At 42.8% G+C, this 18,089-nt stretch overlaps 1 protein-coding gene across 2 annotated transcripts in view; it reads left to right on the top strand.

Annotated features, from left to right (window-relative positions):
* The window catches only part of tle5 (TLE family member 5, transcriptional modulator), a 39,004-nt gene extending 34,676 nt beyond the window's left edge, over positions 1–4,328 (top strand). The window contains exon 7 of one of the 2 annotated variants that reach the window (XM_026305110.1): positions 346–4,328. In XM_026305110.1, the coding sequence (XP_026160895.1) occupies positions 346–570 (225 nt within the window). In that variant the 3' untranslated portion in view covers positions 571–4,328. Of the gene's footprint in view, positions 1–342 lie in introns of both variants that reach the window. The other variant, XM_026305109.1, reaches the window with a different exon arrangement.
* The last annotated feature ends 13,761 nt before the right edge of the window (positions 4,329–18,089 follow it).

Here is an 18,089-nt window from a genome sequence, read left to right as displayed (position 1 = left end):
CTTCACTCGCTTTCCTTGTTTGTGATGTTCGAGTTGTTTTCTTTGGGTTATACATTGAAAATTGCATCTATTATAAATAAGTGGTGCACGCTGCAGATATTCTGTCGCCTGCTGAGCATCTATTTTAGCTATGATGTGCATTCCATCTGTCCTCTTGTGCTAGAGCTATTAGTGCTGAGCCATTGGGGGTATATATTAAATTATATATGTATTTTGTGATGTATATTAGGTTTTTGCATTTCAGATTTTGCATATCCTACAGTGATTGTGATGATTTGCAGTGATTTGTGGGCTGTACCCGTCCTGCTGTGTCTAAGTTGTGTCTGGTTGTCTTCCATGCAGCAGCAGCTCCAGGCTCACCAGCTGTCTCAGCTCCAGGGCCTGGCCCTGCCCATGACCCCCCTGCCGCTGGGCCTGAGCCAGCCAACCCTCCCTGCCGTCACCACCTCCTCCGGTCTCTTCTCCCTCTCCTCCCTGCTGGCCTCCCAAGCCCAGCTGGCCAAGGAAGAGAAGGCATCACGTGACGGAGTCGACAGCCACCGCGAGGAGGATGGAGACAAGTCTGATTAGATGGTGTCCCCGTTCAGCTCTGTTTTTATCCAGAGACCTGAATTCCCAGATCCAGCCCCTTTGGTCTACAGCCTCTCCCCTGGTCTCCCTCTCTCTGACCTTAGCAAACATGAGCTTCAATCCTGTCACCACAGCTCCAGCTCCATAGTTCACACCAATCCATGTCTGGATTATTTCTTTAGCCTCATTTCTCTCTTTTATCATCACAGTACCCTTCTCTCTCATGCATCCCCAGCCTTTTCTTACAACACTGCTTCTTTTTTTTTTGTATATGATTAAGCTTTGTTTTCCTGTGTTTACTTTTTTTTTTAACAGGACTTCTTACTATTTCTGTTCTTTCCTGTCTTCCTGTCACCCTGTCTCTGTTCTTATTCCAGTTCAGTTTTTTTCTCATTGCCTTTCTTTCTCCTGCTCCCCCCCCCACCCTCCTGCCTGTCAGGCAGAACTGCTCTGTGAGCCTGAACACACCATACTGTAGGTGTTACAACAGGCTAAATGTTAAACACACGGATTCTTCAGCAAAACCTGTCAGACACAACAGAGGATCCCTACAATCTCCATTTTGCTGGGATGAAGGTCTCACAGAGATCGGTGACGTTTTCTGGAAGTTCAGATTGCATGCATTCATTCCAAGATAAGTTTAAAGATGACTTTATGTAGTGGTTTGCTATAGATCTGAGAGGTATTTCACTAATTCCCTATTGCTCAAGATGTAGACTAAAATGTCCATCTTGTACTGCTGTGTTAAGATAGTCACGTCCTAATAAAAAAAAAAAAAAAAAAAAAAAAAAGACCACCACCACTTGACAAACTAGATGTTTTGTGCATAATCCTAAATTTGTATGGAGAAAGTGAAAACACCTTCTCAGGTCAAACATCATGCTGAGAGCTGTCAGACTGGATAACAAACCCACGTTAGTAAGTGTTTGCCCTGACTCTCAGTCGTCGTCTGCCCCTGATAAATCGTTTAACCGAGAGGCAACATTTTCACCAGTAGTTAAACAAAGCTGAGATAGCACAAAATGCAACAAAAAGAAGAGCTGTCATTTGCCTTGTGCACCATCCCACCACCTTATTCATCTTTAATGTGCACAAATATTAGAGCAGACAAGATGGGGAGCGCCTGAGTGCATGTTGTGTGTTTGACAGCAGAGGGCAGCGTGTGTCTTTGAAGAATGCTCCTCACTGGTTTCAGGCCTGAGCAACACAAGGACAGGACAATGACAGAGTACAGGCTGTGTCACAAGGGGAATGGCTTTTTATCCACTCTGTGTGTACAAACTTAATATACAGAGACTACCCTGGTGACATTAATCTCTGCATGCAGTCAGTCTCACACTCTGTCATGATCCACTTCTTGAGTCTTTGGTCTGTTTTAAGCAACATCTCTGTCCCAGAAACAGAAAATCGTCCCTGTGTTTCAGATTTAAATCATTGTTGGTTCAGTGTGTCCATGCAGGTCTGTTGCATATCAATCTCACACTATAACATTATACTGTTGATTTAACACCAGAGTGGCGAAAACACCGTCATCCGACAGAACGATGTCAGTGTAGATCAGACAGGTGAGGAGGACAAGTGTCCTCCACGTTTATGCTAAAAAAAAAAAATCCCCCTCAGCCCTAAAGGCCCCACACACCCGCACAGGTGTTTTCAGTTCCTCTCTTCAGGCGCAGGTTTGGTAAAACTGCTGCTACCAAACTCTGGCTGTGTCCAAAATCTCTCCCAGGTCACTTGCCTGCAGCACTACATATAACAAGTGCCATTTTATTTTGAAGCTTTATACTCCCCTCTGAAATTTCCACATTTGTGCCACCCCGTTGGTCCGGCGGTGCAAAGGTGTCCCATATAACCGCAGTGTCCCCGGTTAGATCTTTGCAGGCCTTCCCAGGTTGTATCCCACCTCTCTCAGTGTCACCTGGGATCATTATGTAAATTGAATCTGCATCAGTGTGACAGTAGGATGGATTGTAGAGGTTTGTTTACTACTTGACAAATGAAGGCCAACTGAAGGCAGATTCTGTGTGTTGACATTAACATTATTTACACGCCAGACTGAACTCTGATAGGAGACAAACGTGGCAGAACAGGTGCAACAGAACTGCTAGACGTGCGAGCGAGATGACAGTCAAAGATCTCGCCAACAGTCGTGACAACAGCTTTAATCAGGTGACATACGTGAAAATACCTGTGAGAGCAGACACCTGTGCAGCAGCAGCCAGTATTGCTCTTTTGAATGTCTGTTTTTCACTGAGATGACATTCAACAGTTAAACCTTTTTTTTTTTCAGACCTTTAGGGTGTTTTGTTTGCCACATCTACATTTCAAGGAGCTGTAGCCTCAGCGCTAACTGAACTTCTTGCCCTGTCACTGTCCATCCACAAAGATTATTGGGCTGAGCTGACATTGGCAGCCTGTGTTTGTCTGAGCATTAATAGGAAGACAGCCTTTGCATGAAGTTATATTTTCAGCCCCAACCTGAGAGAGACTCAAAAAAAAAAAATCTTTTCTCAGAATCCTGTCTGTTTTAATGGCTACGTTGTGAGTGACTAGATATGAACAGTCTGGTTCTAAATACATTCTACATTTCATTAAGATTATCTCTGGCATGACGGCAAAGCATATTTTATTATTGTTAAAGTCACATTAAGACATTTGCTTATGAAATGGCTGATCCATGTGCAAGTTTAATATATTTGGCAGGAAAAAAAAGTACAAAAATCACATAAAGAGGAATTTTAGAATAAAACCATCCGCGTGTCGAAAGGTTCAGGTCATATACTGTTGAAAACGTTGGTGGGATGCCCATTGTCGTGTATGTCTGTTGATACATAAACAAGGTGTGTATAAACAGTTCAGTCATTGATAAAACACAGATGAAATGCATTGCTGTTCTTACTTCAACTAAAGCTAATATACTATTCTGCTTGTGAATTAAGCTTGCAGCACATTGTCCTCCCATCTAACCACGTACTGTATGTATCTAGCTACATACTGTAGTTGTAGTGATATGCTGAGCGTGTAGACAAAACGAGATGCACACAAACACGCATCAGTGCATGTCTGGGGGGGGGGACTCAGATTGATTCCTTTCTAGTGAAGACATTTTTTTAAAAAAATGTTTGGTCCAGATTTTCTGTGAACAACACACTTGTTTTTTTGTTTTTTTTCTCCTCTTTGTTTTTAAATATAATCAATATGAACTAGAATGAGAATTACAAAGCTGACATTATAAACATACAAATGAAATTCTATGTATTTGTTAACGTAGTTGGAGGTGCTCACCTCTGTATACAGTTATACATAGAAAGCTTTATGTGTATATGGCTGCATCTTCTCTTGTCTGTCCTGGATGATTCTTGTGCTGTTGTGTTACAAAACTGATGTGACACCAGGGGGGAAACTGCAGTACGTTGACCTTTGGCCCCGTTCCCTAATCTCTCACCTCCCTCATCCCTTTGACTCCCATGCCACAACCGACCTTTCCGACTTTTTGCCCCCATAGCGTGAAGCATTGTAAGCGTTTTGAGCTTTGTAAAGGTCTTTTTTTAAACACTTATTTTGTGTATACTGTAAAACCTGAAAGTGTGTACTTTGGCAAAAAAAAGTGTTTTGTGTCTGAAATCATAGCATCATTTAAACAAACAAACAAAAAAACTATTAAAAAAAACTACAACAAACATTTACTATAAGTAATATGAAATGTTCTGCAGTAAGGAAGGACTTCTGGTGCCTTACAAATAAAGTCAATCAAATCATAAGAAACAGTTTTTCTCCGGATTCCTTTTGCCTGTGTCTCTGACATTTGATCTCTGTAACAGCGTATGAGTCATTTTTTACTGTACATGTTGTAAATAACTTTTTCAAAGTAGATCAAGGTTTTGTTTATTATGCTACATTTCTGGGCAGGTGCTTGCTCCAGTATGAAAATTTACACATACTTTTATTTTGTGTTGAAGTTAAAGTTTGAGTCCTGGACTTGACCAAATGGGTTATGTTTAGTGTTTTGAGGACTTTTGGCAAATCCAAGAATGGAGTTATCCCCTCATGCTTTCTTCTCTATGTTCTCCAAGCAGATAATCCTATTGGTATTACAGAGGTTAGGGGTTCTTTCTTATAACTCGCTCACTAGATCAGCTTTCTGCTACACTGAGTGGTGTTTTCTGGATTGTTTGCCCTTGTCTCCCTGTTCTAAAGTTTTAAGTTTGCCCCCTGACTTTGGCAAAAACCAAACTCGCACTGTTCTCTGGACTGCATCCATTTGTACTTGTAATATGTAGTGTGGTTTCGATTTTCCTTGAAAATGACGGGAATCCATCAAAACTCAATTTAAGGATTTACGGCAAGAAGGCTTTTAACAAAAATTCCCAACTGCACTTTAAGTTTGCTTTTGGTAAACAATGTTCTATGCATAGTTATTGGAGTAAAACCACTGAATGTAGTCTTATGTGAATGTCTCTAAGAAAGGTGAGGTACCGACTTGTCCTTGTGCAGTGATTGTGGAACAGTGACAGCTGGACATCCTCATGCAGTCGTCAGATTGATCTAACAGTCCTGCGGTGTGTCATCTGCATTAAACAATTCTCATATTCTTACTGTCACATAAATTTACAAACCAGAAACTCTTTTTTTTCCCCCAGACTGTATTTTCAGATCCAAGAGTTTACAGATGATGTCTAATAAAAACAGGAAGGACAACTTTGAAAGATGAATTCAATGAGGATCTGAAGTCTTCTGTCTGCCCTGGGGTTCCTGTAGTTCACAGCAGATCCACCAGGAGGAACTGTTGATTTACGTTTAGCAGCACCTGTACTCTGAGGTGAAACCAGCGGGTAATTGCTCTGAGGTATTCTCACATGCCCCTGTGTTTGTGTGTCACACTGGAGGGGGGAGAGGGATGGAGGGCTTCCTGTTTTCCTGCCTGCTTTGATGAAGGTTTAACTATTCTGCGCTGCATGTACCGAGAATTGATGTGACATCTCTGAGACGGCGGATCACGGCCTGTTTGGCACCTGTGTATAATCCTCATTTAGCTGTTCTGTGTATTAATACTGAGAGATAACTTGATGTGTTGCATTCACGGCTCTACCTCATTCACACATGGATATTTGGTTGGTCTTTCTAAGAGTGTGTGTGCACGTGTGTGTGTGTGTGAGAATGACAGCACGTCCTTGCTTTGCCTCCTTACTTTCTTCTGTTTTCTCACTTTGTCTTTCTCTCACTCTGTTTCCCTTTCCCCTGTGTGTCCGTGCAGGCAGATAAGTGTGTATACCTCTGTGTGTGTGTGTGTGTGTGTTCAGAGGGAAGAAGAGAAAGACGAAGGCTGGTGAAACCTCTGAGTTCCTGTGGTTGCAGCCCTCCTTCCTCCCTTCCTCTCTCTTTCGCTCTCTCCCTACAGGCAGCTCTGGATCTGACACTTAAATAAATATGAAAGTGCCCTATTTTTTCTCTTTCTGTCTGAGGATTCACACACAAGCAGTGATGCAGAGGCAGCAGTCTTCTTCTATAGAGCACGTTATAGCCTGTGGATAAAAGTGCCACAACTACACACAAGTTTTTAATTGGTAACACTTGGCCATGTTTTAACTGGTGACCTGTCCAGGGTGGACCCCTGCCTTTCACCCAGAGAGAGCTGGGATAGGCTCCAGCAGGTCCCTGGGACCCTGGTTAGGACTAAGGGGGTCTAGATGATGGATGGATGGTCATGTTTTATATTTTCTCAACAATTCTAATGAAAACGGACAATGAATTGATCGTATCAATAATTATGGCCTGGTAAAGCTTGTTCCTCTGTGCCATAGAGCCCTGTCAATGACTGACATGTTTCCTCATAGCCCAGTGAACCTGGGTGCTGTAGTTTATTTTGACTCCATCCCACACAGGTTGGCTGCCAGAATTATTCTTTCCAGTGCCAGATGGGTAATAATCCACAAATAAAAATAGATACTAGATTCAAAGATACTATTTACTCCTGAGTGAGTAACATTTGAGAGAACAGTGCTCTGCTGAAATCAATACAAATCTTCCTTAAGTTTAAAGAAAATACCTGTGACCTGGTTTTACTTTCAGAGGAATGAATGAATGGGTTTTGTGCTGGTTCCTGACTTGGGGCCAAAGATGAATCTGAAAGGCCGATGGAAAAAGTGGAAAAAAAATAATGATTATTCTTGACTTTTAATGTTTTACCCAACACTCCCTTCCCATTTTGACAGTGCACCCTCACACCACTCACCCACTCACCTGACAGCTACGCTCTCACCTGCTGCTGATGCTGCTGATGCTGCTGATGCTGTTCATGTAGTAGCATTTTATAAGCCCCAGCTCCACCGCTACACCCACAGATCAATGCTGTGGGCCTGCACATCCTGGTATTACATTATTTTGTGTCTTGCATGTTGCCTGAGCTTTATTTCTAGGTTGCACAATTCAGAAACTTTGGGAACTGCTGCTTTAAGCGATTTAAAAAAAAAAAAAAACGGTTGCATGTACACTGTGTATGTGTGCAGAGACCTGATAGGACTGCACAGGGGGCTGCACTGGAAAACACATTTCTGTGTGTCTGCGTTTGTGTGTGTGTGATGGTGATGGTGATGGTGATGATGATGATGATGAGTGTGAGCGAAAAGAGAGCGACAGAAAGAGAGAGAGAGGGAGAGAGCGACAGAGAGCGAGAAGCGTCTTGATTAATCATGATTGACTCATTCAGAGCCCACTCGTCTTTTCCCCCTCGCTCTCTCGCTCCTGCGCTCCTTTATGGCTTGATTACGGAGACACACTCTATCTCTCATTACCTCCCACTCCTCCATCCCTCGCTCCCTTCTCTCCATCTTTTTTCTCTCACCATCCATCCATTGCACCCCCAGTTTATTCTGTGCCAGTTTATTCATCCGTCCCCAGGAAAGGAGGCTGTCAATCTCTGTCTGCCGCCTCTCCATCCTCTAACCCGCCTCACGTCCCTTCATCCATCCCTCCCTCCATCCCTCTTTCACATCCATCACTGTCACTCTAGTTCCTCTCTTTCCTCTTTTTCCTCACTCTGCCTCACTTGTTTCTGCCGCTTCGAGACTCTTTTATATATTCATTTTCTCTCTTTCTCTGTTTAAAAGCTTCCTCTATTTATCTTCATCCCCCGTTTTTCCCCCTTCTTCCACATCCGGAGTGATCTGTCGTTCCCTGGGTGTCTGTCAGGCACACTCACAGAAATGGGGGGGGAAAAGCAAAAACGCAAATTTGACTTCCCGTTCCTGCTGTCACTCTCTCCCTCTCTCTCAGCCTCAGCTGGAAGAGCAGTCAGTGTTGACACAGCCCAGACTAATACAGATGCTTCCAGAGATGCACCATGGGAAACTGTCTCTTGGCCTGGTTTTCTAATCTTGTCTTCTCTCTGTACAGTTCCCCATTGCACACACACACACACACACACACACACACACACACACACACACACACAGGCATCATGTCATGCTCAGTGTGTTTGTTTGTTTGTTTGTTTGTGAGGCTTATGTTTGTGTGTATGTGTGCATGCCTTTATGCATGTTTGCGTGTGTACGTGTGAAAATTTGTGCACAATGATGCAGGTACCTGTGTGTGTGTGTGCGTGTGTGTGTGTTGTGTGTGTGCGCAGCTGGTCTTCTCCAGCAGCAGGAAACAGAAAGAGATATGAGAACTGATCAAACTTTAATGGAGTCATATGAGATACAAACAACCTCTCTCTCTTCTTCACCCGCTCTGTCTCTCCTCTTTTCTCTTTCACTGACCTGCCTCATCTCACTCTTTCTCCCCTTTCTCTGATATTTTCATCTTTTTTTAAAAATTCACTCTAACCTTCTGCGTTTCCTCTTTCCTTTCATTCTCCATGCTCATTTTCTATTCCCTTCATCGTCTTTTACGGTTTCTCTCACACCCCCATTTTAGTTTTGACTTTCATCTTCAATCTCGTCTTCATGTCTGACTCATAACCGCTCTTGCCTTATTTCTATTACTCACCATCTATCTCTGTTGCTCCTTTCTGTCTCTGAATCTTCCTTGTTCTACTGCCTAATGACTTTGCTGTCTTCAACCGATGCCTTATCACTTCCCTTGTCTTTCCTTTCATTCTTGGACAATGATGAAAAAAGAAAAAAAAAATCTTGGACGATGAAATTATTCACATTTTATCTTGTGCTTCCGGAGCCTTGAGCGAAGCCTGTAAAGGAACAGTGTGAGATATTTTTAAAAATATGTGTATTATGAAGGTGTTGAAACCATTTCCTGACCAACATCTTTCTGTGTAGCATGTCCACATATAATATGGGTTGCCAGGTATTGCTGATGAGCTTTTTGGTTTTGTAGATCATGGTACCAAAATATTCTAAACCCATGGTAGCAACAGGGCTTTGTAAAGCTGTGCCGCGTTGTTGTTTGCCAAAAAATGATACCAGAACAAAAATCCCTTTTTTAAGAACTCTAACTTTGTTTGAGTCTACAAGGTAGAAACCTTTTCTCTAAACGTGTCCACGCTTCAGCTCCATATTTAAAGGAATAGTTTCACACTGTGGGAAATGTTTGTTTGCTTAGATGAGAAGACCAATACCAACACCAGTGTGTTGACTACTGTATAAAACCATAGCCTGGAGACATTTAGCTTAGAGGGCAAACAGGGGAACAAGGTAACAAAGTACCAACAAATACCAACAACTCTGAAGCTCATTAATGAACATACAGCACCATGTGTTTAGGAATATATTCGAGCCATCGCTCATCTTCTTTAGATGCTGCCTTGGGTTGAACGCAACCTTTCACTGCCACTTTATTTTTTTGTTTGTTTGTTTTGTTAAATGAGATATAAGATTCATCACTGAGCTTTAGCCCAGTCATAGACTGGCGATCTGTCCAAGCGTACTCCGCCTCTCGCCCAGTGTCAGACGGGATTGGTTCCAGCCTCCTGTGACCCTGGATGTTTCAGAATAAGCAGTAGAAGATGGATGGGTGGATACTGAGCTGCTGGCAGTGTGTTACCTTTGAAAAGGGCCAGCCTGGCTGTTTCCCTTTGTTTTGAGTCAGGATTTTTCTTCCTAGTTGATTTTCTTCTGCTGTGACTCTTTTTTTTTTTTTTGCCCCTCCCCATCTATAGTCTCTCTACCCCAGTGATAATGCTGTTCAGTGTAGAGCCCTCCCCTGTGTGGTTAGTGGGCTGTTACCCAGCTGCCTCTGATACTTCCTGCCTGTCACTTTCAATCCTGGTGACAGTACGCCTAAAACACACACACACACACACACACAGAGCCTCGCCATGTCTTATTCTGACACACCATCGTTTAGAAACATTATTAGTCGCCTCTCCAAAAAGATATGCATGAACACGCACTAATGTTTTTCACACATACCTGCAAAATCATTTGTGTACTAGGATAAGCACACACACACACATACAGAGCTGTGAATGCACACACGCTCATAAGCAGCGCTCACAAAACAAGCTGAGCATCATACATGTGAATATATGAGGATGGGGACATGCAGGAGCATATGCCTGCACACACACACACACACACACAAGCACACACACATTTCTGGAACAGCAGTGGCGTCGACTCCTCATCGCTGAAAGGCAACCAAATTCATTTAGCAAGTGCCCTCTCTCTCTCCAGCTCTATTTGCAGCCTGCCTCACTCCTCCTCCTCCTCGTCTCCTGACTGCCAGAAAAACCAGGTCTTCTTTTCCTCTTCCTCTATCTTCTGTCTACTTTTCTTTCTTATGTCTTTTCCCTCTTCCTTCACATTTGTCTGTAACTATTTTGATATTTTCTGTGTGTGGTTCTCCCAAAGTTTTCGTTCAGCTATTTAAGTTTAAACACACACTTAATACACACATGCATACAGCCTCACATGCTACCTATGTATAGGTGCGTTTAGGTTGGTAATCTGCCTCTGTGAATGGAGGATTATTTACTTAGGTGACACTACATGATGATGAGAGCTGAGGAAACTTCTTCCACAAACACCATGAGATGTGACTGAAAGACCCTGTGGCTCTCCGTCCCCTCCGAGGTCAGTACAGTCAGACGAGCTTGCCGTTTGTCAACGGTACAAATTTGTGTATCGACCTTCTCCAAAGTTGAATGTGTTTTCTCTTTTTCATGCCTAGATTTCCAAACTATTTCTGGTCCCTTTTTGACGATAATGGCGTATTTTTAATGTTACATTTGGATATCGGGTCAAATAGACAACAATATTACACATTTCCATATTTGCAGCATCTCACACAAAGTCTGACTACAACTTTAATATTAACATTAAACCTCATGTTTTGATTCCAGTTGATCCGAACCTGTGTGCTCACTAGTCAAAGCTAATTGTATACAGGAGAGGTTTATAGCAATAACTCCCCTGACAGAGAGATATTGTTCTATTCTGTCCAGCACCAGTAGCTGCAACATGTCCAATACCAAACTAGTCTGGAGGAAAAACATAAACTGGGGAATAGACACTATACAAGAGGAAGAACTGAAAAAAAAAAAATTGCAGCTGAAATACATATTGTCCAAAAATGACCTGGTATTCACACTGACAGGTCTACAGATCGTACTGAAGTGTTGCTGGCATGTACAATATGTGTTGACAGTTCATGGGTTCATGGCTGGGCCTGTTCCATCTATCACTCCAGTCTCACACCCTGGGCCTACCTGTATCCCATGTGCCCCGGCTCTGTCTGGTCAGCTCTGTTGTTTCTGGAAAGCACTTTCATCCTGATCCTCATCACTAATTCATCTGCCTATGACCTCCATCCATCAGTGCTAGCTCAAGTATGAAAACACCTCAGGCTAACTCACTACAATAGTGGCTTGGCTTCCTCCTCATGCCATGAAACCCAGTCGGCTTCTTTTCTTTTTCTCCGACATACCTGAAAAAAGCCTTCTCCCTATCTCACATTTTTCAATTTCTCTTCAGCCTGTGTCTCTGTGTCTGTGTTTCAATCTCCCTTTTTTGTTTTCTGCCTCTTATATTCTTTGTTTATACTGTTGTTTTGCCTCTTTATTTTTTCTGTCTCGCTCTGCTTTTCATTTCCAGCTGCATTTGTCCGAGCTTGTCCCCAAAAACAAGCACCAAGTGCCAATGACAAGATAATGGTCCGCTTGTAGTTAGTCTCCTAAACACAGCAATGCTAATGTTAGATCCACTCAGCCCCTCTGTGTGCTTCACAAATATATTCCTGCCAACATCTACTCCGCCATTCTCGTTTTGTTGGTTTTTCACTTTTTTCCTTTGTTGTTCATATTTTAAAAATTCATACGACTCTTCTCCTGTGTTGTTGCACAGGGATCAAGGTTACAAACAGAGTGCTGCTCATTCAGAGGAAGGTATTTAGTCATATTTGGACTTTTTTTTACGAGGAGATTTTTTTTCCAGTGTTTTTAAAAAAGAGTAATTTTTTCTCCAGCTACAGTCTGTGGGAGCCATTTAAAGTGTTTTGTATGACTTCATAAACACATGGTTGTCAGGCTGTAAAACGTTCGGTTTGCTGGAATGCTGATTCTTCGGTGATACAAGTGTTTTCTGCTGTCATCTGTGATATGCTACCCAGTGTAAGCTTGCCAGCCCACATCCCAGCAGTTGGAAATCCATTTTAGTCTGTCCACACTGTTTTTTCTCTGTGCTAGCAGTGTGACTCCAAGGCTGTCGGTGTCCGTCTGCTGGTCCACCAGTTTGGTCCAGAAATACCTCAGAACTATGGGAGTATCTCGACAACTATTGGACGAATTTCCATGAGATCTGAGTAGAGACAGTCATGTTGCTCAGATAATGAATCTTAATGACTTTGGCGATCCTCAGATTTTTTTTCCTCTGGTGTCGTTATGAGGTTCACAGTTCTGGTTTTGCATGAAATCTCTTGACAACTTTTGGATGAATTGCCATGAAGTTGGTACGGTCCTTCATGATGAAACATGAAACGTGGCTCTACTCGGTTTTTTTGGTTTTCCATTAGGGGATAGTACCTGGTAGCAGGCACTTTTTAGTACCTCCTCGGCTGAGGTTCTAAGCGAGCTGACCCGATACTAAAAATGTGACATCAACAGACTGCCTGATTGGACAAGGAGTGACGTCACTAGAGGAGTCATGAACGTGACGTCCGACACAAGAATCAAACCTGCCATTTTTAAAAACCAGCAACAGCGAGTATTTGTTTTAAAATTTTTATCGTCTCTGGCGAGGCAAATGGCTAACGCTACTCGCGAAACAACACCATGGTTACGAGGAGATGCAGATGTTCCATGGCAGTTTCATGCCACGGTTTGTCCTTTCTGGGCTACTGTAGAAACATATAGGCACAACATGGCTGCCTCTGTGAAAGTAGACCCACTCCCTATGTAGATTTAAAAGGCTCATTCTGAGATTAATAAAATACAGTGGTTGGTATTTTCCAGTGATTACACACTAATTATATCCCATTTCTGCTAATACATCGCTCTAACTATCACATAACTTTCGACAATACCACTATACCTTCTAAGCTCATTAGCATTTAGCACCGAGCACCATCACTGGCATTCATGACAGATGATTGAGCCAGTAACTGTAGACGCTTGTTAAATATTCTGAAAGAAATGTGTCACTCTAACAGCTTGTTCTTCTATTATTTACATAATATCCACCTATATACATGCTAAAAGCCTTTTTAGGCCAAATGATTGACACTTACACTATTCACCTTTGTGGTTCCAGCTAAGTTGTGTCTAAGCTAGCCACAACCACTTGGCTGGAAGTATTTGTTAAAAGCGATGAAAACCACAGTGTCTGAGACTGAAACCTAAACCCTATGTACTGTGGTATTCCCAGGTAGCTGGAGTTCTGTGGCTACTGGTGCAATGTGACATTAAGGACTGCATGTGGCTGGCTATTAGTATAAATCGCTTTTCCACTGTGAATCCTCTGTCAGATGAATTACTCAGCTGTCAGGAGCAAGTATAGCAGGATTTAGACAGATGGGATGGAGAGGGGAAGCTATATTTTTTAGGAAATGCTCAAATTGGGTTTTTGGTGTGTATAAATGTCCGCCTCCTTCGAGTCTGTGTTTCTGCTTGTCTTTCTTCTGGTTTTCTGCCTTGACAGTCAGTCCTTACCTCCTCAACAGCACTTCAACCATCTTGCCAACTCAGTTCCTCTTGTCCTTTCCCCCTGACGTTTCCTCCCTTCCTACCTCGCCCATCCCCTTCCTTTATCACTTTTCCTCCTCCTTCAGCCTTCCCCTCCACCAGTCCTCTCTTCCCTGCCATCCTGCAGTCTCTTCCTCTCGCTCTGCTCCTTTCCCTTCCTCCCTCCTTCCTCTTCCTCTCTGCAGACAGCCACATGCAGCTCTGTAAATGGCAGCGTGCTTTGTGGTTGTGATGTGGTCTGACTGTGGCCTGTTTGTACTGCCACTGCGGTTCATTTTGCTTTTACCAGCCTGCTGCTTCATCCCATTTGGACCCGACTGACTGCCTGGCTGGCTGACTGCATGATTGACTGACTGGCTGGTGGGCGACTGAGGCGGTAGTGCAAATGCATACATACACATATATGCACTGCCCATACCACAAGCCTGTCATAAACCATCCTGGTGTGTCACAGGAGACACAGGCCAGACATCAGCATCGTGTTGCTGCTCTGTTCCCAGCTTAATGCTCCCTGTTGTCTAAATACTCAGGCAATACCCCCAAACACTATTTATCATCTGATAATTGCAACCTGCAGAAGGCTGGTCAGTGATAAAGCTGAGAATGATTAACGTGATGACTCATGGTACTTTATGTGTTGATGGGAACGATGATATATTTGTGAGAGGCAGACGGTGCAGTATGTGTGTAAGAGTGTGCGTCTGGCTGCGTGTAGCTATTAGGCAGGTAGAGCTCCACACAGCACAGCACCTAATGAACGAAAAGAAAGGAGACGAAGAGGAACAGAGGCAGAAAGATGAAGAAACAGGGAAATGTAACAATTATATCCACAAAGAAAGTAAAAGTCAGGGTCTGAGATTTTGGGTAAGGCAGAGGGAAAAGAGCATTAACAAGGTAATATTTAGTGCTTTGTGTTTCTGCATGTGTGTTTCATGGTGTGTGAGGAGGCAAGAGAGAACCAGAGTAGTGAGAGGAAGCGGGAGGAGGGGTGCTGCCGGAGGGTGAGCACTGGGACACAGAGCATGCTGTGTTGATTTGATTAAATTCAGTTCTGTTCTGTTGCAGTAGGCCTACTTCTCAGCTATATTTGTACAGTGCTGTCAGCTGAGCTTTAACAACACCGACACAGATCTCCGAGAGAACAAGAGGCCCCGGATTAGACTCTCAAATATGCTTTTAAAATGATTACAGCAGGTTTTTAGTGAACCCATTGCCACTTACTCCACATGTGTAATCCATGTGTCCCCTGCTTGCCCCTGTGATTGGTGCTAACACTTTAAGCTATAGTGTGTAGTCCGAATTGATGGCTAGTATTACCACAAAGTCGAAAAATAAGAATATGAAGCAGTGGTAAATAAAAATGCTCAGCAGCTTTATGTACACTAAGAGACCAATGAAATTTACAGAAACTTACACACACATATCCCATTAGCTGGCAGTACCAGGGATCCCTGCATCCGGAGGTGGACATTAATAATAGAAAAAAGTGAAAAATGTCTTGTGTATGCTACAGTGTCAACATGTAGGTCTTGAGCAAATTAAACTGACTCATGTGAAACGACCTGCCAAACCACCGAGTCACTTTAGTTTGAATGCGGCACAGTTTTATCAATTTCCATATAATTCCCGTAGTTCCACGTAGGTAAACTGTCCTTACTGTGCTTTCAGAATTAACTGTCTAAGCTGATGTATGAAATTTATACAAACTGATCTATAGTATTTTTTATCAAATTGGATGTGTTTTCCATTGTTGACAGTTCCAGCTCTGCTTGTTGATATTCATAAGTCTATGTCATGTGTTTTTGCGTGTACTCAGACTCTCTGGTTGAGACCCAGTCCAGACTGATCTGTGTTACCCGGTGCTCGTCCTTGATGTAAAATACTGCCAGTAAAATCATGAAGATCTGGTCTGCATCTACTGCTGCCAGAAATCAAATCAGAGTTTTGTAAATAGTGTTAGTGTGACACATCCATAATACACACATCTACAACATGGCCTGTCAGCAGCTTCTCCATCATATTTGCTTCAGTATTACCTCACCCACAAGCTGCACCTCCTGTGTAATTGCCCTCCATATTAAAGAGGGTATGCTCACAGTTTCTAGATTGTTTGTTGCTGTTATGATCAAGTTATTTAATTCTACCTGTCTCTGGTTACAGCAGCTGCCCGTCTGTCCCGGCTCTTTTCATTAGTTTGCTCGGTCTGACTGTCTGAGTTGCTGAATGTGATCTTGTCTGTTGACTGAATAAAGACTCCCTCTTGTTTTTGGGAACCTCAGTTTGCCTCGAAGCTCGGAGACTCCTGATGTCTACATGTTTCACAATGGTTAAAACAAATTAGCTTGACACCCTAAAAGGCAAAAGTGTTCATTTATGTCCACAAGACAAAAAGGCACCTGTCACAGTCCCTTCCTGGCTGCATTACCTTGACTTCCTGATCTCTCGCCCAGAACTGTGTCTTTTTTGTTGTTTTGACAGAATAAATTCTACGATTAGCTCAGCGAGTGTGTCTGAAAACCCAAACCCCAGTACCTTTCTGACACTGGAAATGAGGGGACGACAATTTCCCAAACACTCCAACACTGTGATTATTTTACCAAGGCGTCAGATGTGCAGAATTGAGAAGCTCCCCTGAATGCTTCTGAGGGAAAAAACAGTTTATGTGCACACTTATCCCCATTTTACTGAGCCACAGACACATCAGGGAGCGATGCAGCCATAAGGAGGCTACAACGGCCAGCTCACTCTCCCTTTGTGTGTGGCTGCTTGGAACAGCTACGAGCACTTCTTCTTTACACATGTGTTTGGATGACACGCTGTACGAGCATACTGTGGCCCTCACAGGCACATCTGGAATCAAAAACAGGAGGCACTGTGAAACATATAGACACCAGGAGGCCTTAAAAAGGCTCTAAAAGCTGAAAATCCAAGACATATTAGCTGTCAGTAATGTGTGTTAGTAGTACAGTCAACGTCTGTGTGTTACACAATATGCCTTTTACTCTGAAACCCCATGAAAACTACAATTATTTTGCATTTGCAGAGAGAATAGAAACACAGCAGTGTGGTTGCTTGTGGTCTGAATGTGCAGTATTGCCAGTGAAATCACTGAGACCCTAATAGGACCAAATGCTTTGTGGTAAAGAGTTCAATAAGCAAATATTTCCTGAAAACAAATCCAATTCCAGGCACAACAAGTAAGAGATTTGAAAAATATTGCTTTCTAACATAATTCAGTCGATGGAGCTGAAACCAATTTAATTCAGTTGAGTGTGGGATTCAAAGTTTGTCTGAATGTGTTTATGAATTTGATGGATGGATGGAGTTCGGTGAGTCACTGTGTCGATTGTGAGTGTATAGCGTTCTGAGTCAATGTCTGGTGACAGCTTGAGAACAGTCAGCCAGCCAGCTCCAGTCACAGGGGACGTTCACACTAGGTCTCACACACACACACACACACACACACACACACACACATACAGAGACACACACACACACACAGAGACACACTCGTAGCCCAGACTGGCTTGATGCTCGCTCAATGTCACTTTGACATTTACTCTCCCGGGGACGCTGCTGTCACTGAAGATGATGTGTCATAAAATGGAGGCAAATTTTTTCACAGGGTTGCTCTGTAGTATGGACGTACAATAATATAATAAAATACAAGCAGTGGATAAAATCAGACAATTCCAGTCTGGTTTGTTTTTTTTTTGAGAATAAAGTTTATGTTTGTTAAGATCTGGTAATAATTTTCTTTTTTTAAAGTGAGAGATGTGGAACATATTACACAACCAGTTTTTTTAGATATCCTGTGACTGCTCATCAGGCCAGAAACACAAACACATAACTGAACACGTTTTCTTACTCCCCCCTTTCTCTTTTTGTTAACCTTCTCTTACAGGTGTGCTTTTCTCACCGAATATCTATAATGCAGACTGAGAAGCACACACACACACACACACACACACACACACACACACACACACACACACACACACACACACACACACTGGCTGGGTATGTTGTCCCAGTGTCCTGCCAGATGGTGTAATTTGGCCAGACAAGGTTGCTTTGCTCCACTTGCCTGCAAAAAATGTCCATCCTAACAAGTTATTTAAAGAGTCACGCCACCCAGATTATTTTTTTAAAAAGATTTCCCGCTTCCCGCTACTGGTGTCTAGTACTGACACGTGTGCCTTCAACTTTATACAGCGGAGGTGAAATAATTCTCAAAGCCTTGAAAAAATGTGTATGGAAAACATGTGCTCTCAGAGCTAATGTCAGCCTTGTTCTGGATAATCCACTGTCAACTCTCACCTGAAAACTGTGGAAATACTGGAAAAAGGAATAATTTCAATTGGTCAGTGCTTCAGACTGAATGTGA

Source organism: Mastacembelus armatus, chromosome 4, assembly GCF_900324485.2.
Source record: "Mastacembelus armatus chromosome 4, fMasArm1.2, whole genome shotgun sequence".
NCBI classification, from domain to species: Eukaryota; Metazoa; Chordata; class Actinopteri; order Synbranchiformes; family Mastacembelidae; genus Mastacembelus; species Mastacembelus armatus.
Note: the sequence above shows the minus strand (reverse complement) of the source record. Positions and strands in the feature narration are given on the sequence as shown.